The following is a 21,661-nucleotide window of genomic DNA, read 5'->3' as shown; positions in this document are numbered from 1 at the left end:
TGGGTTGAGCAGCTTTTTCTTTTTTTTTTTTTTTAAAGATTTATTTATTTTTATTGGAAAGGCAGATATACAGAGAGGAGGAGAGACAGAGAGGAAGATCTTCCATCTGATGATTCACTCCCCAAGTGAGCCGCAACGGCCGGTGCTGCGCCAATCCGAAGCCAGGAACCTGGAACCTCCTCCAGGTCTCCCACACAGGTGCAGGGTCCCAAGGCTTTGGGCCGTCCTCAACTGCTTTCCCAGGCCACAAGCAGGGAGCTGGATGGGAAGTGGAGCTGCCGGGATTAGAGCCGGCGCCCATATGGGATCCCGGGGCTTTCAAGGCGAGGACTTTAGCCGCTAGGCCACGCCGCCGGGCCCTGAACAGCTTTTTCTTTTTGTTTTTATTTTCATTTTTTTCCTGTGTGTGTGTGTGTGTGTGTGTGTGTGTGTGTGTGTGAAAGAGGCAGAGATAGATAGATCTCCCACCTACTGGTTTACCAGGGCTGGGTCAGACCAAAGCCAACTGCCCAAAGCTCTGTTCAAGTCTCCCTCGTGGGTGATAGGGACCCAGGCACTTGAGCCACCCTCGGCCTCTCAGGGGCCACATCAGTCAGAGCAGGACTAGGAGTCACACCGAGGCACTCTGACATAGGATGTATATGTGTCAAGCACTGAACAGCTGCCCCCTGGGTGGCATAGGGAGCCCCTCCATGCACAACGAGCGAGGCCCAAGGTGTGTCCAGGGAAGAAGAGCACAGCTCCAGATTCAGGTTTCTGTCTGAGTCAGTAGTTCAGATGCTTTTTGTAAACTTGCAGGCTCCAGTAAACACCTGTTTGCACAATCGAGGTCACATACAGGGACGTGTTTGCACAATGACCTGTTGCACAATCACAGCCGACAGCTATATTCCAGCCTCGACAGGCCCTGGCAGAGGAGCTCAACCTCCACTTCCTCACGCTGGCCCTGCCCAGCCTCCCCAGCCTCGGGAACAGCTGTGGCCTGACCCCACCCAGCAGCCCCACACCTCACAGGCATGGTGTGTTTTTCAGATCACCATGGGAAACACCAAGGAAACAGTTACCTGGCTCTGTTCCACAAGTGTTACATTCCACTCCCATTTCTCTCAAGAATCCTATGGAGGCAATGCTATTATTATACCCACTTTTTGATGATGTTTACAAGGTGAGAAAGATCAAGGGTTAGGATAAATTGGGTGTGATCATTGTTTTCAAATTTTCTATTTCTTCTTCCTGTATCTTGGGGAAGGAGGGAGAGAAGTGGAGAAGTCATAGCCAGCCTCCCAACCACTCCAGACCCCAGGGATAGGGAACGACAACCTGGTCACAACCCAGGGTCTCCAATGTGGTGCATGCTCCGAAGGTTCTGTCCAAGTGGTTTCAATAGTTCTGAAATGCTGTCGATCTCACCAATCCTAGGATGAGAAACCCCATGTGGGCACCAGCTCATATCCTGACTGCTCCTCCATTTGCCATCCAGCTCCCTGATTGTGGCCTGGGAAAGTGGTCAAAGACAGCCCAAAGCTCTGGATCCTGCACCTGCACGGGAGACCCAGAAGCTCCTGGCTCCTGACTCCTGGCTTTGGATTAATTTAGCTCTGCCTGTTGTGGCCATCTGGGGAGTAAACCAGCTGATAGAAGGTCTTTCTCTTTGTATCTCCTCTCTGTATATCTGGCTTTACAATAAAAATAAATAAATCTTAACTTTTTTTAAAAAAAAGTATATAATTTACTTGAAAGTCAGAGTTACAGAGAGGGAAGAGATCTTCCAACCACTGGTTCATTCCCCAAATGATCGCAATGGCCAGAGCTGGATCAATCTGAAACCAGTAACCAGAAGTTTTCTTCCAAGTTTCCATGTAAGTACATGGGCCCAAGGACTTGGCCATCCTGCTTTGCTTTCCTAGGACATAAGCAAGGAGCTGGATTTGAAGTGGAGCAGCCAGGACTGCAACTGACACCCATATGGGATGCAGGTGCCACAGGCAAATTAGCCTGCTACACCACTGTGTTGACCCCATAAATAATTTTTTAATTGAATTGTTCAGAGAGGATTTAAAAGAAACCAGTTTTGTTGAACACATGCTATGTTCTAATTACATGTCAGACGCCTCACCAAACCTCTGGGAGGAGATAGCATGCTGTGACAGACGAGGAAACAGAAACTTAAAGAGGATCAACAACTTCTCAAAGCTTCTACAGCCCCACAGCAGGGCACTGTGCTGAGGCCAGAGACAAAGACTCAAATACAGCTGCTGACCTCAAATTGTCCACAACCTAGGGGAGCAAACACAGATTACAGCTCACTATGGCATCACAAGATCAACAAGGAGCGAGGCTAAGATGCAGGCATCCGAGGAAGGTGCTCTGGCAGGCTGGGTGCCTGGACCAGGTTGGGAGCAGGCCTCAACCAAGCAGAGGGACAGGCATTTCGTGAGAGCGAAGGCACAGAGGGTGTCCCAGAACCTGGGTGGACAGAAAAACACAAGCCAATTCAGTGCGGCAAAGGCACAAGGTTGTACCTCTCAGGATGCTGAGGGGTGGGGGAGCTTAGTTAACCCATTAAGGAGTTGGGGTGCAGCAAAGGAGCTCTGCAGAATGGCAAGCAAAGGCAAGGAACACAAGAGTTGTCATCAGGACCCAGATGGGAGCTCCCTGAACAAGAACTGAAACCATGTTTCACACCGCTGTGTCACTGCACCTGCTCTAGGCACATCTCCAAGGGCGGAGCAGAACCCATTCTCCTTCAGCCAGAACTAGGTGGACAGGTGTGGGAGAGGAAGCACTCCTGGCCCCTGGGCTGGATGGATGAGTGGGGTGGAGGGGATGGGGATTAATCACCAACAGGAGGCTTTCTGGGATAGGGTATGGTGAGACTTGGGAAACACTGAGCAGAATCAAGATCATGCCCTCAATGGAATGTCCTTCCTCGGCGAGGGGTTGGAGCATGGCGTGGGGTAGGCGGTGAGCAACCAGTATCGGATAGAGAATCTAAAGATGGGGACAGAGAGCCAGGACTTTAAGGAGGTTTCGTTTGTTTGTTTGTTTGTTTTAGCTTTATGTTTCTTGAAAGGCAGAGTGACAGCAGGGGATGAGGATGAGACAGAGAGACAGAGGGAAATAAAGTCAGATCTTCCATGTGCTGCTTCACTACCCAAATGGCCACCACAGCCAGGGTTATGCCAAGCCAAAGCCAGGAGCCTGGGAGTCCATCTAGATCTCCCACAGGGGTGGCAGGAGCCCAAGCACTTGGGCCATCAGTTGCTGCATTCCCAGGCACATGTGGGGAGATAGACTGGAAGTAAAACAGCCAGGATTTGAATTGGAGCTCCAATATTAGATGCTGGCATTGCCAACAGCAGTTTAATTCTCTGTGTCATTTTATTAAAGTGTGGTCAAGGATGGATTTGATGAGGAGATATCTGAGCAAAGACTTGAAGAAGAGGAGGGAGGGATCCAGGTGGTTACTTAGGGGTAAGCTCTCCAGCATTAGAAACGGCACATTCGGGGGCTGGCACGATAGCATAGTGGTTAAAGTCCTTGCCTTGCATGCACCAGGATCCCATATGGCCACCAGTTTGAATCCCGGTGACCTGGCTTCCCATCCAGCTCCCTGCTTGTGGCCTGGGAAAGCAGTTGAAGGACGGTCCAAAGCCTTGGGACCCTGCACCCGCGTGGGAGACCCGGAAGAGCTCCTGGCTCCTGGCTTCAGATCGGCTAAGCTCCAGCCATTGCGGTCGCTTGGGGAGTGAACCATGGGACGGAAGAGCTTTCTCTCTGTCTCTCCTCCTCTATATATATCTGACTTTGCAACAAAAATAAAATAAATCTTTAAAAAGAAACAGCACATTCAAAGGCCCAGGGGCCGGAGGCAGCCCAGTGAGTTGGAGAAAAATAATGAAAACAGAGAGGAGCAAAGCAGTAAGGGGGAGAATAATCAGGGAGTGTATGGAGCTGCCAGGCATGTAGAGCCTCATGGGTCACAGAGAGGGCTTTGACCTTGGTTCTGAGTGAGACAGGATCCACTGAAGGGCTCGGGGTGGAGGTTGGCGAGAACCACACTGGCCACTGAAAAACAAGAGATGGGAAATGAGGATGAGTGCGAGCTGGGGAGCAATCAAAGCGAGAGAAGAGAGTGGCTTGGAGCCAACAGGTGTTGGTTTAAGTGAAATTGACTATTTCCAACCTGTTATCATGCAAATATTCTAACAGCAGAGGCATGCTGAATGTCTGAGAGCATACCTATCTACCAGGATCCTGGCTGTGTTTTGACAGAAATGCCAATGAGTTGTGCTGAGTGCACAAAGCCTATGGGACAGCCTGCGGGACAGCCTGTGGGAGCCCACAGTAGACAGGCAGGTCATTCCATCAGGAGCCTAGAGAGCAGCCGTCCATGGCCCCAGCTGCCCCAGCTGCCCCAGACCACCGCAAGCCCATGTTCCTGAAAGGTGTCAGGTGTTAACACTTAGCTCTTCTGTTGACGCTAACCTTTACCAATAAACTAGGAGCAATCTATGTGCTCAGAAAATGCTTTGCCCACAATTGCAGGAGGGATTGTGACAAGGCAAAGTAGCCCACAGCTGTGAGGCCAGCAGCCCATGTGAGCAGCAGTCAGAGCCCCAGCTGCCCCACTGCCAGTCCAGCCTGCTGCTAATGCACCTGAAAAAGAAGTGGAAGAAGGCTTGAGTGCTTGGCCCCCTGCACCCACATGGGAGACCCAGATGGAGTTTCATGCTCCCGGCTTCAATCTGACCCAGCCCCAGCTAATGCAACCACTGGGAAGTGAACCAACAAATGCAAGGTCTCTTTCTTTATCTCTCTCTCTAATTCCATCTCCCTCTTTGTGTAACTCTGCCTTTCAAATTAATAAATCTTTTTTTTTTAATGATGGAACTGGAGTCATTGCATAGTGGGTAAAAAGCTGCCATCTGCATCCCACATGGATACCGGTTCATATCCCTACTGCTCTACTTCCCATCCAGCCTCCTACAAACGGCCTAGAAAAAGCTGCAGAAGATGGTCGAAGTGTTTGGATTTCTGCGCCCACATGGGAGAGGCCCAGATGAAGTTCCTGGCTTCTGGCTTCAACCTGGCCCAGTCCTGCTCATTATATCCATTTAGGGAATAAACCAGCAGATGGAAGATTCTTTCTGTCTCTCTCTGTGGATGTCTCTCTCTCTCCCTTCCTCCTATTCCTCTCAGTTACTCTACCTTTCAAATAAATCTTAAAAAATAACTGCAAGGTGGCCCGGCACAGTAGCCTAGAAGCGAAAATCTTTGCCTTGAATGCACCAGAATCCCATATGGGCGCCGGTTCTGGTCCTGGCAGCTCCACTTCCTGTCCAGCTCCCTGCTTGTTGCCTGGGAAAGCAATCGAGGACAGCCAAAGCCTTGGGACCCTGCACCCAAGTGGGAGACCTGGAAGAAGCTCCTGGCTTCAAATCAGCACAGTTCCAGCCATTGCGGCCACTTGGGGAGTGAACCAGTGGACTGAAGATCGTTCTCTTTTTATCTCCTTCTCTCTGTATATCTGGCTTTCCAATCAAAAAGACATAAAATAAAGCTGATCTCAATCAATCAAAACCTACTCAGGGCACCAGAACTGTTGAGAGTCCAGTTCGTCATTTTCTGTGAACAAGCTGTACTGTCTGGCACTCAGAACACCCCTTTTTGCACCTGCCGGGCCTGTGGCAAAGTGAGGTGGAGAGGGGAGCATAGCCCTGCATGGGAACCACATGCTTCCCCTGGAACCCGGAGGAGGCCCCTCTGCGAGCTAGGGCTGCTTTCTAAAGTGATGCCTCCTGCAGCTGCCGGGGGGCACAAGGATGGCACTCAGCCAGGTTGGAGCCTAGGCCCTGCCAGCCTTGAAACTTCAAGCTCAGGAAATCCGGAGGCAGGGGAAGGGGAACACGGTTGCCACACCCCCAGCCGTGTAAGACCACCAAGGCAGGAAGGCTACCTGGGCCCCAGCAGACTCTTTCCTGGGAGGAAGGGGCTGTTGTGCCCACAAAGGCTTTTGGCTGGAGGGCGGGCAGCAGGAGGCTGGGAAGGTGTTGCAATCCCAGCCCCACAGGCTGTCATTAACGACTGTGCTCCAGTGGAGGAACTTGCCCAGAAGCCCAGAGGAAGAGAAGAGATGGGCAAGGGTCCAGCCACCAACTGCAGGGTGAGTACGGGACCCCCAGAGAGAAGCTGATGGAGACCTGGGGCCCAGTGCCTTCCCCCAACTCTCCCGAGTGCCCATCTCCATGGCCTAGGTTTGTGCCAGGTCCTGCCTTCCAGATTCAGCTTGGGAGTCCCAGACAGGGTCCCTTTGTCCAGAAATGCCCTGCTTTGTAGGGAGGGGTGGGGAGAGGACCTGGAAAATCACCCATTTCTCTCTGGGGACACAAAGCCAGGCTCAGGGACAGCCATGGTGCTGCCAGATCCCTGTGGCTCCATCTCTCAGAAGCCGAGTGTCTGTGTACTCCATCACCAAGGCTCTCCCTGTCCCCATCTCTGTCGGTTCTGCCTGGGGCTCCTGTCCTCACTCTTCAGCCCCCCTCAGCCTGCATTCTCCCTACAGTGTTTTTCCCCTAGTCTCTCTGGGCCTCTCTCTGCTTCTCCTGTTCCCCCTGAACCTGCCAACGCCCCCTTCTTGCTGGCTCCCGGTGCTTGTGTTTCTTGGGCTCTTCATCTCTTCTCTCAACATCTCTCCTACCTCACTTTCTCTGCAGGTCTCTTTCTGCCATGTCCAGTGGAAGCTCTCTGTCTCTCTCCTCTCTCTTTCTTTCTCTCTCTCTCTCCTCTCTCTTTCTCTCTCTCTCGCCGATGAGAATTCCTCTCCCTCTAGTTCATCCCCAGCCTCCTACCCCCTAACCAGCTCTTGCCACAGAAAGAATGAAGGTGAGACAGGAGCGTGTGAGCCAGCAAGGGAAGTGGAAGCAAGAGGGGAGAAGTTGGGTGTGGTGGGAGGGGACAGAGATGGGCACAGGGGGCACAGGGACTGTAATGACAGTGATTCCGGTTGGCATCGGGTGTGACCAGGTAAGTCGGAGGGTGGACCAGGGACCCTGTCCAGACCAACAGAAATGGCTGTAATGACAGAAACAGATGAGGGTGAGGCCGGTGAGAAGCTGGAAGGAAAGGATGCAGAAATGGGACTTTGGTAATATGTGGGGTGGTATAGACAAAAAAGGATAATCCTGGAGACCCTGCATCCTTCAAGGGCAGCACCAAGGCCTGCCCACTGGCTCCACCAGACGGTGGCCCTCTGTATGGTTTCTGAAAACCACCTGTGGTCACCCAGTGCTTTTACCACAGCCAACTCACAACACCCCTCTTTCACAGATGGGGAAACTGAGGCTTCAAAAGATGACCTAACCATGCAAGGTCACAAGCTGGTAAGTGGTGGGGCCCAAGAGAGATGATATTATCCCACTCAGAGCTGGCTCGCAACCTGTCTGCACACGGCCCTCCCACAGAAAGACCACACATTAACCAGAGAAAGATGGGGCCCTGGGGCAACTAGGGGGGCCAGGGACTGAGGCCAAATATGTCAAGCCCCAGCCTTCCAGGGGGACACTGCCTGGGCCTCTGGGGCTCAGTTACCCACTCTGGACAAGAACCAATCAGGACAGATATGGCAGGGCCTTATTGGATATAACCTGGGCCTGAAACTGACCCTTGCAAAGACAAACACATGGAGATGGGAACCAGTATCTATGAGCGAACTCTTTCCCAACTAGTGTGTGTTGCTGTGGAGGTGGGGAGGGTCAGCAGACTGGTAAGCCATAGCCAGAAGGTTACTCACCAGTGGTTGGTAACCTAGACAAGAATGCCCTGGACAGGTGCACAGCTGAGAGGTGACTGCTGACTGCTCTCCTGTTCTCCACCTGGCAGCTTTTATCTTGGGGTTGTATCTCTCTGGAGGAAGAGGTGCTTTTTCCCTGATTTGTATAAAGTTGACTTGGAGATTAGCTGTCATTGAGTATCCTGATCTCTGAATTAACAGACAGATAGACATATGGATAAGTAACAGATAAACAAACCAACAGCTAGATTAAACAGCCAGAAAGATAAACACTTAGATATATTTAGACAAAATAGGCAGACAGATAGATGGTCAGAGACACAGATATAGGCCAACAGTTAAGCTAACAGATAGATATATGGAGAGAAAGACATATAGACAGATACATATATAAACAGATAGATGATAGACAACAGATAGTTAATAAGCAGACAGATAAAAAGGGAGACAACATACATATAATATAGACAGGCAGACAGACAGATAAGCAAACTGACAAGTCAAGGTAAGGACTTTGCAAGCAGCACAACCCTGGGTATCTGAGTTGTTTTCGTGCGCACCTGCCTGGGAGGGAAAGATGATTCTCTGAGCTCTCTCCTTGTTGAACACAGGGACTCTGCTCAGACACCGCTTGCACATGTGTGTCCCTGATCCGTATAAGCAGGGGAGTGAATGAGTCCCACTCATAGGCCACCAAGAGCACCATGTAGTGCTGGAGGAGCAGGTATGTGTATGTGGCCCCAAGACCCCAACGGGAGCAGGGTGGCAGGTTAGATGTGATACTCATTCCAGGGGAAGAAACCTTGGCACAGTTCCTAAGACTGCAGCCACCATTTCCTCTGTCCAGGCTGACAGCCACTGCTCAGCTGCCGCCCTGTGGAGCTCTTCCTTTCTTCCTGCCAGCATTCCTTTATGCCCTGGGCATGGCTCACACAGGACAACCCGCTTGGAACTCACACATGTGCAATCTGCACATTCCAGGGAGCTAACACCCAAAGGGCATCGCTTGACCAATATCAGGCCAGCATCGATGAACGAACATTCCTGCCCGCTCCAAGCCCCATGAGGGGGACAAACCATAACAGTTCTGAGGAAAGTTCTACATGGCTCTTTAGAAGGTTCTAGCAATGCTGTGTCTTCATTGTCCACAATGAATGACCCAGCCTTGTGCTGACTTTCTCTGCCCTGTTGCGCTCTTCCCACATCCCCCCACATTTGTTCCTGGAATGCCCCCAAAATAAATCACATGCCCACAAGCCTTTGTCCGAGCAGAGCCAGCTCAGAAGGGGAGGAAAGGGGAAGAACACTACTCCTCACCACTTCATTCCTGGCTCTTTCCTGGAAGGCGCCTACAACAACAGCTGCAGCTGGCCCTTACGCAGTCATTTCCTATGTGTCAGGCACTGTGCAAGTCCCTAGGTCTGTGCCGTTTCACACCCTGCACAGGACAGGCTGCTGGGACCGCCATTGTGTGAAGAAACTAGGCTGCAGAGAGGTCAAATAACTACGCTCAGCTCTGACTCCCAAGTCCTTGACTTTTATCACCCTCTCTGCCTCCAGGTGAGCACTGAGTTGGCAACATGATGGCACTGAGAACCTGCTACCTGGCCGGAGCTGCCCTCCTCACCCTGCTGCTCCCCAGAAGTGAGTGTGCCAGTACTGGGGGTGCAATGGGAGAGGGGAGTTACAAGGAGAGACACTGGGAGGGGGGGTCAAGGGGGAAAAATTGTGTCCCTGGACAGCCACCCAATCCCTGGGATGTCTAAAGAATCCCAAGAGACTCAAGACCGAGCCACAAATGTGAGGCAAATGGGCTTCCACCCTCAGACCTTGGCAGGTAAATCGATGCCCAGGAGACATGGTGAGAGAACTGGGCTGGGCTGCCCAGTAAAGATGGCAGGGACCCAGGGCGCACCTGTGGATCACTGCCAAACAATCGACAGAACCTCTGGGTCCTGTGTGGCCTTGGTGGGCAGCAAAGGAATGGAGGTGGAAGCAGCAAGGAACAGGTTTGAGCCTGAAATAAGGAAGCCAAAGCAGGGCTCTTAGATCAGGGAAATGGCTTGAGAGGTAGAATAATTCCCATATCTAGGGGCAAGCACAGTCAGGACTGTCAGGGTTTGTAAGCTTCAGCTGATGTGTGACCTCTTACATATTCCTATTTGGTCTTTCTCTTGACTTATTTTCAGCTCTTGAAAATCACAGAGTATTCTTAGCTGGCAGGCTATACAAAAGGCAATCCATCTGGACCTGGCTGTAAAAGATGCCAACGTCAAATATTTTAAAGTAAACTTTTACACAAAGTTCCTTCCAGCCTGCAAATCTGGGTCTGTAGGACAGCAGGTGTCCCATGTTAAGGATCATTAACTTGGCTCTGTGATTCTGGGAAAATGGGTTCTTCTCATAGGACCTCAGCATCCCTGTCAGTAAAACGGGCCAAAGAACACCTGAAGGGGGATAAGTGCATGTCGAGCAGTTTATTCATTCAATGAACATTCACCAAGAGCCTCCTCTGGGCCAGGCCCTCCCTAGGAATACAGCCATGAGGGAGCAGTCAGCGTCTCTGGCCTCCCAGGCCTCCCAGAGTTACTAGGGGAGACAGATACACAGATCACCGCAGGACTATAATTCTGCAATTCCTAGGAGCTTTGGAAATGTACAAGTGGGCCTGGCCTGAGCCGGTCAACCAGACACAGTCTGGCTCCCCCAAGAGGCCTGAATGCTAGCCAGGGTGCAAGAGAGGCAGGAGGAGGAAACAGCACCCCCCCAAAAAAGGAATGTCAGGTGCAAAGGTCTGGAGATTAGAGAGACCATGGGGTTCTCAAGGAACAGCAAGAACAAAACAGAATGGCTGGAGCTGGGGGATGCGTTGACCCAGAACAGAGATAATTATCTGGTGTCAGGCCACAAGGACTGCGTGAAAAGCTTGGGTCTTTATCCCAGCTGCAGCAGCAAAGGCAGACATGCCAGGCACCATTCCTCAGCGTCGAGTATATGGTACCACCTCTCATTCCTCCAGAAAAACCAGGTAGGGACCATTTTTAACTCCACTGTACAGATGAGAAAACTGAAACACGGAAAAGTCTCTGTAACATTCCAGAGTGACTTATTCGTAAGCCTTAGAGCCGGAATTTAACTCAGTCCCTTTCACTCAGCAATATCCATGATTTTATCCGTCGTACCACAATGCCTTCCAGAGCAATAACATGACTGTGGGCACTGTGATCAAGGTCAGTTCCCACCGTGTCAAGCTATAGTGGCTATGAAATTCTCAAGTCCATCTTGCTTCTAAGGTTTTGTCATTATTTAATTGGAAGGCAGAGAGCAAATGATAGCGCTCCCATCTTCTGGCTTAGTCCCCAAACGCCCGTGACAGCCAGTGCTGGGCCAAGACCAAGCTGGCAGTCAGCCGCTTAGTCCATATCGCCCAGGTGGTAGGTGCCAGACACCCAATCACTTGCGCCATTCCCACTGCCTCCCACAGACCACAATTACCAGGAAGCTGGAATCTGCCATCAGAGCCGGGCATCAGGCCGAGGCACCCTGACGTGCTGTGCATCTTATGCATTAGGCTAAAGGCCAGTCAAGGTTCTTGTTTTTCTAATTGTTGCTTTGCCCATCCTGGCAAGAGCACTGTCTTACCAGCGTGCCGGAGCTGGCAGTGGGAGCTTACTGTGTACACCTCTCCCTGTCACAGGGGATGGCTCCTGGACCGCTGGGAATCAGCCACGGAGGAGATACAGCACAGAAAGCAGCACATGCTACAAACTGGCGTCTGCTTTCCTTGGTAGAACAGGCTGAGAACCACCTACTTTTGCTGTCTCCTCTCACTCACTGCAGCCGTTCACAGGGACCACACGCGCTTCCCAGCCAATGCTCATGGCTCCTACGGAGATGCAGGAAGGCGAGAGCCCAGGTTACAAGGAGCGGCAAGGCTCGAGCTTCCATGCAGGGCAAGTCATTCATGGCCCCTTCTCCCTCCCCCAGGCCTGGAGGGGTGTGGGCACATCAGCCTCTCAGCATCCACCGTCCGCCTGGGGGATCCTGTCACAGCCTCCTGCACCATCAGCCAGAACTGCAGCCACCTGCACCCAGAGTCCCTGATCCTGTGGAAACTGGGAACAGAGCTGCAACCAGGGGGCAGGCAGCAGCGGCGGCCTGACGGGAGCCAGGAGTCAGTCATCACCCTGCCCCACCTCAACCACACTTGGGCCTTCCTCTCCTGCTGCCTGCAATGGGGCAGCAGCCTGCAGATCCTGGACCAGGCTGAGCTACGGGCAGGCTGTAAGTCCCTCCAGCCATCCTCCCACTCTGCCCCACCCTGGGCGCCAACGAGAGCATGAGATCAGGGCGCCAACGGGCATGAGATCAGGTCATCACGTCCTGCCAGTCGGTACAACTGCTACTCAGTCCCATTTTTCAGAGGATGGGAGGAGGGCAAACGAGGTGCCAGAAGTCACACACTGAGAAGGCTGAGGTCAAGGCTGATGTCAGTGAGTGAGTCTAAAACCACCTGGGCCAGGACTCCATCTGAGGATCAAGAGGGACCAACCCCTGGGCCGGACATTGCTCCTCAGCTCACGCTCAGCTTCTCCTCCATCCCAGCTGTAGCCTTCTTTTCAGCTGGAGGCAGAATGGAGTTCATGCCAGGCTGACCCATAAGGGAAAATCAGAACAAGCTTTCAATTTAAGATTCAAAGGAGTATGGGCCCAGCGCAGTAGCCTAGCAACTGAAGTCCACGCCTTGCTTGCCGTGGGATCCCATATGGGCACTGCTTCTAATCCCGGCGGCCCTGCTTCCCATCCAGCTCCCTGTTTGTTGCCTGGGAAAGCAGCCGAGAACAGCCCAAGGCCTTGGGACCCTGCACCTGTTTGGGAGACCCAGAAGAAACTCCTGGCTCCTGGCTTCAGATCGACACAGTTGCAGCTGCTTGGGGAGTCAGTTAGTGGACGGAAGATCTTCCTCTCAATCTCTCCTCTCTGTATATCTGACCTTCCAATAAAATAAAATAAATCTTTTTAAAAAAAGATTCAAAGGGGTAGGCATTACGTCACAGCAGGGAACCAGCTATCTGGGATGTCCACATCCCATATTACAGTACATAATTCAAGTCCCAGCTACTCCATACTTTTTAAGATTTATTTTATTTTTATTTGAAAGGCAAATAGAGGGAAGAAAAAAGAGAAAGAGAAAAATCTTCCATCCACTGTTTTATCCCCAAAATGGCCACAAAGGCTGGAATTGGGCCTAGCTGAAGCCAGAAGCTAGGAACTTCTGGGTCTCCCACATGGGTGCAGGGGTCAAAGACTTGGGCCATCTTCTGCTGCTTTCCCAAGTGCATTAGCAGGGAGCTGGATTGGAAGTGGAGCAGCTGGGATGCAAATGGGTGCCTGTGAGGGATGTCGGTGTTACAGATGGCAGTCTGACCAATCATGCCACAAAAAATTGGCCCCTACTCTGAACCTCTGATCAAGCTTCCTGCTGAAGTGCCCAGCAGGCAGTGGATAATGGTCAAAATACCTGGGTTTCTGCTACCCAAATGGGAGACCCAGTGAAGTTCTTTTGTCCTTGCTTTGGCCTGGCCCACCTGGTTATTGTTGGGATTTGGGGAGTGAACCAACAGATGGAAGATCAATTCTCTCTCTCTCTCTCTCTCTCTCTCTCTCTTTTTCCCTCTCCTTCCCTCCCTTCCTCCCTCCCTCCCTCTCTCTCTGTCTCTCTTTCTCTCTGCATTTCAATTAAACTTCTAAAAATGTAAAGATGTATGTATTTTTTATTTGGGAGGCAGAGTAGCAATGAAAGAAAGACACAGAGAGATCTTCCATCTGCTGGTTCACTCCCCAAATGGCCACAATGACCAGAGCAGGGCTGATCCAAAACTGACAGCCAGGAGCTTCTTCCTAGTTTCCCATGTGGTCTCAAGGGCCATCCTGCACTGCTTTTTAGGCCTTTACCAGGGAGCTGGATTGGAAATGGAACAACCAGGACTCAAAACAGTGCCCACATGAGATGCTGGCGCCCTGGGCAGTGGTTTAGTCAATTATACCACAGTGCTGGCCCCAATAAATAATTTTTGTAAAGTTTTATTTGAGAGGAATATTTACAAGAGAGAGTAGGAGAAGCAGAGAGAATGTCCATCTACTGGTTCACTCTCCAAGTGGCCGCAACAGCCAAAGTTGAGCTGATTCGAAGCCAGGAGCCTGGAATTTCTTTCACATCTCCCACATGGGTACAGGGTCCCAAAGGCCATCCCTACTGCTTTCCCAGACACATTGGCAGTGAGCTGGGTTTGAAGTGCAGCAGCCAGACCTAGTACCAGTGACCATATGGGATGCCAACATCACAAACAGAGGTTTTGCCTGCTAGGCCTTGACACCAGCCACAATAAATAAACATTTTTAAAATAGCAATCAGAGTAGCCCCTAGCACCAAGCACTCACCTGTGGCAGACACTGCCCTAAAGGCTGTATACACAGTAAGCCATTTCACCCTCACAAGAAAAGCTTGGGGGAGAGCTCTACCATCATTGCCCCCACTGTACAGATAGAGAAACTAAGGTAAAGTGCTGGGCTGGGTAGCTTTGAGACCACATGGCTAATGAACAGCAGAACCAGAACAGAAACCAGACAGTACGTTGTCCATACCCAAGGGGCTAGAGTCGGGGATCTGGGAGGTGAGGCCCTTTGGCGATGTCCCTGGACATGCTTGTAACTGGGTGTCCCCCCTGACTTCCCGCTGACTGCCTCTCAAGCATCCTGCTGCAGGGAGACAAGAAAAGTGCAAGTAGCCCCAGGAGGGCCAACCCAGGGCACAGAAACAATGCCAACGGGTCCCCACCGGAGGTTCCTGGGTGGTCACACCCACTCACATAATCCCCCCCAACCACGTGCAGACCCCCCTGCCACACCACACAACCTGTCCTGCCTCATGAACCTCACGACCGACAGCCTCATCTGCCAGTGGGAGCCAGGACCCGAGACCCACCTGCCCACCAACTTCTCCCTGAAGAGCTTCAAGTGAGTAGCAGCTCCTACCTCCGTCCCTTTCTTTGGCTTGGGGTTGTGGGAGAGGGGAAGCCAAAGTTAGACTATGGGGGGGTGAAACATGCCACAGGCAAAGATGGGAGGCAGGAAGGGAACCCTGCTTTCTTCTGCTGCTTGGTACCCCAGCCTAGCCTGTCAACAGGAGCCGGGGTGACTGTCGGACCCAAGAGGACACCATCATGGAGTGTGTGCCAGAGCATGCACATAGCTCCTGCTCCATCCCACGCAAACACCTGCAGCTCTACCAGAACATGAGCATCTGGGTGCAGGCAGAGAATGCACTGGGGACCAGTGTGTCATCACAGCTGTGTCTTGAGCCCATGGACGTAGGTGAGTCATGCTGGGTGAGGGAGAGGAGAGAGGCCACCCAAACGGGCAGGCCCAAAGAGGCACAGAGAGAGAGCTGCAGGGCCAGAAACTGTCAAGGAGATGCAATAAGACGAGTGACAAAGGACAGAAAGGAGACAAAGGGGGAGGCAGCTGTGAACAGGGGTCAGGATCCCCCACCAGTCCTTATATCAGCACATTTCTTGAAATGCCCATTGCGTCCTAAGCAGATGAGGTTTGGACTACAAGAGTGTCCCCAACAAACACTGAAAATCCTGCCCTCAGGAGTTTCCTAAGGGACAAATATATACCACACAATCTCAGATGATGAAGAGTAGAAAAAAAAGAGAGAAGAAGGGAGAGGGGCAGTTGCTATGTCAATAGAAGGTGTCACTTAGGAGGTGACCACTAAGCAGGAAATGAGGGAGCACACCACCAGATATCTGGGAGAATCATTCTAATCAGAGGTGACAGCCAGCGCAAGGCCCTGGAGAGGGAGCATGGGATAAAGAACCAGCCAGAAGCAGACAGGTATACACAGAGACAACACTACAGAATCATGGGGACACAGACAGAGGCTGGGACCCACATGCATGCAGCCCCAGAGAGAAGAACAGGAGCAAAGGAGACAAGAGGAGCCAGGGCAGAGCACAGAACAGTCCTGACAAGCACACTTGTTTCAGTGAAGCCAGAGCCACCCACGCTGTGGGCCATGCACAGCAATCCCAAGCAGTCCTCGCCCCAGCCAGGATGCCTACACTTCCACTGGGAGCCATGGAAGCCAAGCAATTTTTTGAGACAGAAGTGTGAGCTGCGCCACCAGCCACAGCTCAAGGAAGCTAACTGGACACTGATGCTACGCCAGGAAACCCCAGAGCCCGAGGTAGGAGGCTGGAGAGTGGGGGAAACAGAGGCTCACCCCACAAGGGTACACAGATCCAGGTTCAGAGTTGCACCCCCAACCCATACATTCCAGATGGTGTCACTGCGCTCCACAAACCTGCTGTATGAACTCTGCGGGCTCCTCCCGGCCACCACATATGCCCTGCAGATGCGTTGCACCCGCTGGCCCCTGCCCGGCCACTGGAGTGAATGGAGCCCCAGCTTGAAGCTAAGAACCATCCAAGGGAGTAAGAGGCCCACAAAGGACTGGGCATAGCCATTCTAGTTCCCAGGGCTGTCCCTCACCAGTACCCTCCCATCTCACTCCATCCACAGTCCTTAAAGTCAGACTGGATACATGGTTGCAGCAAAGAAAGCTGGATCCCAGGACAGTAGAAGTGCAGCTCTTCTGGAAGGTAACTCCCTTGGAAGCCTCCCTCCCCGAGACCTCCTCCAACCCAGACAAACAACTGTTGCAAGCTAGAGCTCAGGATCCCTCCAATTCAAGGGGGGGGGGGGTGCATACATCTAAATGTGAGTTGCATGCACTTTGCATATACCCGGAAGTTGCATGGTGAGGCCACACTGCAGGAGGCACCCATGCACGAACAGGTCAGTTCAGTGGATGGTCATGTGCTTGCTTCCTCTCTACCTACCTCCTAGCACCTGGCGCAGGGAACAAGGGCAAAGAGGAGGGGTGGAAGGCCCAGCCCCAACCCATCCCACTTTGAGAGGCTTGGCCCCGCTCAGGAAGAGCTGTGTATCTGCCGCAGCCAACACTCCTGGATGAAGACAGCGGGCCAATTGAAGCGTACCTGGTCTCCTGGAGACCTTCAGGCCAGACCGAGGCAGCCCTACCTCTCTGCAATACTACAGAGCTAGGCTGCACCTTCCACCTGCCTCCGGGAGACGGTGAGGTGACCCTGGTGGCCTACAACACAGGCTGGATCTCCCAGCCCACCCCAGTGAGCTTCTCAGAACACAGAGGTATGGGGGTTGTGGGAAGGCAGGCAACGCCAAGAGCACATGATTAACCCAGACTGCTGGGTTCAGAGCTTGTTCTAGCACCTGCTGGCAATATACCCTAGACAGGCAACTTCCCCTTGCTGGTCTCCCTTTATTCATCTGGAAAATGGGATACTTGTGCACACTGAAGTCTGCTGTAAGGAGCATATTAACTAAGACATAAAGGTTGGCACATGTTAACTCATGTGACAATCGCAGGGCTAGGTTAAGCTGGCGGTGAATGTCTAGACACACACACATACACACACCATTCAGCCAGAACATCTCAGGCGACCAGTCCCCAGCACCCTCAGCTTCCCCTAAGCGGGCCCAGATCACAATTACACCAGCAAGAGCTAATCCTCACACCTACCAGCTGTGTGACCTTAAATAAGCCACGTCATCCAATAGGGACCACAGCAATTGCTCCCCAGTTGACTCGGAGTTAACAAACGCAAGGACTGGGCCCAGCACTTACCTAGCCTTACCAGTCCTCACTGCCCGGGACTGCTCCGCACGCATGGCTCCCAGCTAGGTTCAGCCTGTGCATCAGTTCACTGAACCTGCACCACGACTCGCTGGTTGAGGCAGGTGCTGTGGTCATCATTTCCACTTGACAATTAAGCCAAAAAAGGATCAGGTGCTGACCTGACCAGGCCTTGTAAAGGAGCAGAACTGGGACTGGTATGCAGGCTTCTGGCTCTGGGTTCTTTCCACAGTTTCCCACTCTACCTCCAGGCCCAGCCCTGGCCAGACTCCATGCTGTGGGCCAGGACCCTCACAGCCTCTGGGTGGGCTGGGAGTTCCCTAGCCTCCAACCTCAAGCCTATGTGATTGCGTGGGGCTCCAGTGACCCCAGCTTCAGCAGCAGCAATAAGACCTGGAAGATGGAACAAAACGGGAGCCTCACGGGGACTCTGTTGCGAGGTGAGAAGGGAGGCAGCCGTGGGGGCGGGGCAGTTGGGACGGAGCTCTGTGGAGGTGGGACGTGGTGGGGGCGGAGCCTTACGGAGGCGGAGCAATAGATTGAGCCGTGGTAAAGGCGGGGCTGGGGAGGGAGAGCAGCTGCTTTCCAACAGGAGGGACAAGCCCATTGGCAACGCTTCTTGAACCTTCACTGTCCTTGCACAGACCCTCATACTGGAGAATTTCTTCCCACACCCTCATGGCAGTCTCTTTCTGCATCCCTTCCAGCTCTTCCTTCCACTTTTCATCCCTCTCACCCCTCAAAGAATCTGAGAGAGACAGGTTTGACTCAGGTTGTGCCTAATTCAAGAGCTATCTCCATTTTCTCTGGACAGAGAACATTAGACCCTTCCAGCTCTACGAGATTGCCGTGACAGCCCTGTACCAGGCAGCCATGGGGCCCTCTCAGCACATCTATGCCTACTCCCAGGAGACAGGTTTGCCAGCCATCTTCTCCTGGTCAGTGCCCAGCTGAACCCCAGCAATCAGGAAAATGATGGGGGAGTGGGGAACATTTCCTTCCTGCCTACTTCTGGCCCCGTAAGGACCTAGCCTGATCCCAAGATCTTCCCTGGGCCTGTGTAGCTGGGCAAAAATCAGGTGGTGGGGTGGGAAAATTTGGGCAGCGTATTTGGCAAGATTCACAGAGCAAGTCTGGCAGAAACCAGTGAGGTGCCCTAACAGGCACTGAGCGTCATGTCTGGTAGAACTTGGACAGAGGACCTGGCAACAGCTCAGAGAGTGCATGGCGGAGATCAGCAGTGATCTGGGCATGGGAAAAGCCAGGGACAGAGGTTTTAATGGGACAAGGTTCAGCTCTCAGTTCAGATGCTTACTCTGTCCAACCCTGGGAAGCTGAGTCCCCTTATGCTTTCTTTCCTTGCCCTCTTTGCAGTGTTCCAGGAGCCACAGGGAGCTGGTCAGGATATTACCCTCAGCCCCCTTGCCTCTCTCTTCCTGCAGCTCCCTCTTGTGCCCCAGAGCTGCAGCTCAAACGCATTGGCAGGACATGGGCCCAGCTGGAGTGGGTGCCGGAGCCCCCTGAACTAGGGAAGAGCCCCCTAACCCATTACACCATCTTCTGGACCAACACTCAACACCAGTACTTCTGTGAGTTTATCCCAAAGCCCCAGAGGGATGTTCAATACCATGAAGACAGCTCTGGCCTCTGGGCCCAGCCTCACACCACCCCCCCACTTCCAGACACCACTCTGAATGCCTCTGCCCATACCTTTGTCCTCCACGACCTGGAACCCTCCAGTTTGTATCACATCCACCTCATGGCTGCCAGCCAGGCCGGAGCCACCAACAGCACAAGTCTCACTCTGATGACCTTGGCACTAGGTAAGTTGCAAAGGGTTGGGGCGACCGGGAAGAGACAACTGGCATGAGGGTCCCCCACTCAAAGGTTCCTAATTTTGAGATTAGATAAGATTCTGTCTTTGGATACCCAACCCTGCCCAGGGATCCCAGTCTCAGGGAAAAGACGCAGCCTTACACCCATGTGTACTATAACCTCTTCTGGCTTTCCTTCATCCCAGGGGAATCTGAGATATACATCCTTCTGGGCCTGTCTGGCATCCTGGTCTTGCTCATATGCCTCTGCAGGACTGCCTGGGTCTGCTGCAGTCCCAGGTGAGTCCTTCAGAGAGTCCTGACCCCCAGCTACTCCTGCCCAGAGGGAACAGCAGGCTGGGCTGGGCTGGCCTCAGTCCCTTCTAGCCATCCCCTAGACTGCAGAATCAAACTGAGAGACCCCGCACTCCATCTGTCTGCACAGAGGGGCAGCCGCACCTCTCCAGCTGTTGGGATGGCCGGGACAGAGAATGGAAGAGGAGGACTTTCCAGACTAGCCTGTCCTTACCTCCTTTTCTAGCAGGAAGAATCCACTCTGGCCAAGCGTGCCAGACCCAGCCCATAGCAGCCTGGGCTCCTGGGTGCCCACTGTTACGGCCGAGGTAAGAACCCTAGAGGGAGAGGAAGATGGAGTTGGGGGGTGTTGGCCCAGTCTCAGAGTGAGAATGAGCACACAGTCTTCTCCCCCATCTTTCTGGATGAAGCAGGCCTAGTTTGAAACCTCAAAGCTTCAGTTACCCCCTGTGAAATGTGAAGTTTTGCTGCAGAGTGCGAGAGAGATCACACTGGGCATAAGTATAGGCTGTTAGGAGGAGTCTTTATTGGCCAGGCTTGGTGACAGCAGCTCCCACTACACTGCAGGAGCCACTGCACCACACCATGGAAGTCAGGGATTTTTAAGCTCTCATCCTCCAATCAGCTTGAGAGCCACAGGACAAAGTTTTCATACAATCAATTAACTATGTGGCAGGAGGCAGAAGGGAACTTCCAGAGCCTGGAGTTTTCCTGTACATTAACCTAAAGTAGCACAGTAGGAGGCAGGAGGAGCCTTGTGTGAAGCCTCCAGAGCCATTTCTGCACTGTCAATTAACTTGAATGGCATGATAGGAGGTGGGGGAGGTGGCGCAGAAACTCCGTGCTGTCAATTAACCCGATAAGCAGGTGCTAGCCATCAACAGGAGCATCCTACCACAGATTCCCAGTGCTGTTTTCTGCATGTCTTGCATGGGTCCACATGTCAGGAACCTGCCAGGGCTTGGTCCATACGACACTTTGTGTTTCAGTGGACAGAAGCAGGAACATCCCCACAAGTGCCCCGTCTTAGACTGGTGCAGACATCTGGCATGAACTGTGCCCTCACCATTTGTCCTTGTGTCCAGGAGTCCTTCCAGCTGCCCAGCCTTCTCGACCCTGGCCTGCCATCCATCACCAAGATCACAGTGCTGGAGGAGGAGGAGAAGAAACCACGGCCCTGGGAGTCCAGTGGTGACTCAGAGATCTGCGGCCTCCCGGCCCTGGTCCAGGCCTACGTGCTCCAAGGAGACCCGAGAACAGCTTCCACCCAGTCCCAGTCCCTGTCCAGCACCAGTGACAAAGTCTTCTATGGGCAGGTGTTGGGCAGCCCCACAGGCCCAGGGCCAGGGCACTACCTCCGCTGTGACTCCACACAGCCCCTGTTGGAGGATCTCACTCCCAGCCCCAAGTCCTATGAGAATGTCTGGTTCAAGAACAGCCCCCTGGGGAGCCCAGGATCCCCACCCCCAGACCAGGAGGATAACTGTGCCTTTGGGCCACTGCTGGACTTCCCCCTCCTGCAGGGAATCCGGGTTCATGGAGTCGAAGAACTGGGGGCCTTCTAGAGCCCCCTGGCCTGTACCTACCTCTCCAAGCAGGAGCAGAGACACCAGTAGGGCCATCACTCAAAACCACACCAGGGCCAGGAGGGACGGGAAGGTTCCTAGTCCTCCCACACAACCTGCATATGTTTAAGGGCCACACAGTGCTTGATCCAGTCCTCTTCCATGAATCTCTTGTGTTTGGTTTTTATCATTTCCATGTATTAAGCTGATTTTGGTTTGTTATTGTTGTTAGAAAAATCACTTTTTCCTTTTTTTTTTTCTAGACCCTAATGGCCAAAGGAATAATTCTCAGAATTGTTAATGTGTTCATCTAATCATTTATTCATTCAGCCAGCTCGCATCTGACATCTAGGCGCTGTGTTGCCAAGTAGGGTTTTAAGAAGGCTCCCGTCCTAACTTGGAGCTTGGGGGACTGACCTGAAACTGATCA

At 52.6% G+C, this 21,661-nt stretch overlaps 1 protein-coding gene and 1 long non-coding RNA gene across 5 annotated transcripts; one reads left to right on the top strand and one right to left on the bottom strand.

Annotated features, from left to right (window-relative positions):
• Positions 1-1,179: 1,179 nt before the first annotated feature.
• LOC131482898 (uncharacterized) lies at positions 1,180-9,812 on the bottom strand. Its single transcript, XR_009247391.1, has 3 exons — positions 9,708-9,812; positions 2,308-2,466; positions 1,180-1,415 (listed from the first exon to the last, which is right to left on the bottom strand). It is a non-coding gene; the product is annotated as an uncharacterized LOC131482898 (long non-coding RNA).
• CSF3R (colony stimulating factor 3 receptor) lies at positions 6,009-21,532 on the top strand. 4 transcript variants are annotated; one of them, XM_058678972.1, is made up of 17 exons: positions 6,010-6,166; positions 7,330-7,382; positions 9,353-9,436; positions 11,780-12,076; positions 14,686-14,809; positions 14,979-15,166; positions 15,847-16,046; positions 16,140-16,293; positions 16,382-16,461; positions 16,819-17,032; positions 17,789-17,977; positions 18,352-18,453; positions 18,980-19,126; positions 19,220-19,360; positions 19,558-19,651; positions 19,896-19,974; positions 20,752-21,471. In XM_058678972.1, the coding sequence occupies exons 3-17, from the start codon at positions 9,373-9,375 to the stop codon at positions 21,229-21,231; spliced, it is 2,553 nt and encodes an 850-aa protein (XP_058534955.1). In that variant the 5' UTR covers positions 6,010-6,166; positions 7,330-7,382; positions 9,353-9,372; the 3' UTR covers positions 21,232-21,471. The 4 variants fall into 4 exon arrangements, with proteins under 4 accessions (XP_058534937.1, XP_058534945.1, XP_058534955.1 ...); XM_058678966.1 differs by having other exon boundaries at positions 19,893-19,974; XM_058678954.1 differs by lacking the exon at positions 19,558-19,651 and having other exon boundaries at positions 6,009-6,166; positions 19,893-19,974; positions 20,752-21,532.
• Positions 21,533-21,661: the final 129 nt, after the last annotated feature.

The sequence above is a fragment of the Ochotona princeps genome, chromosome 2 (genome assembly GCF_030435755.1).
Source record: "Ochotona princeps isolate mOchPri1 chromosome 2, mOchPri1.hap1, whole genome shotgun sequence".
Taxonomy (NCBI): domain Eukaryota; kingdom Metazoa; phylum Chordata; class Mammalia; order Lagomorpha; family Ochotonidae; genus Ochotona; species Ochotona princeps.
The sequence above is the reverse complement of the archived record's forward strand: the minus strand, read 5'-3'. Positions and strand labels throughout refer to the sequence as shown.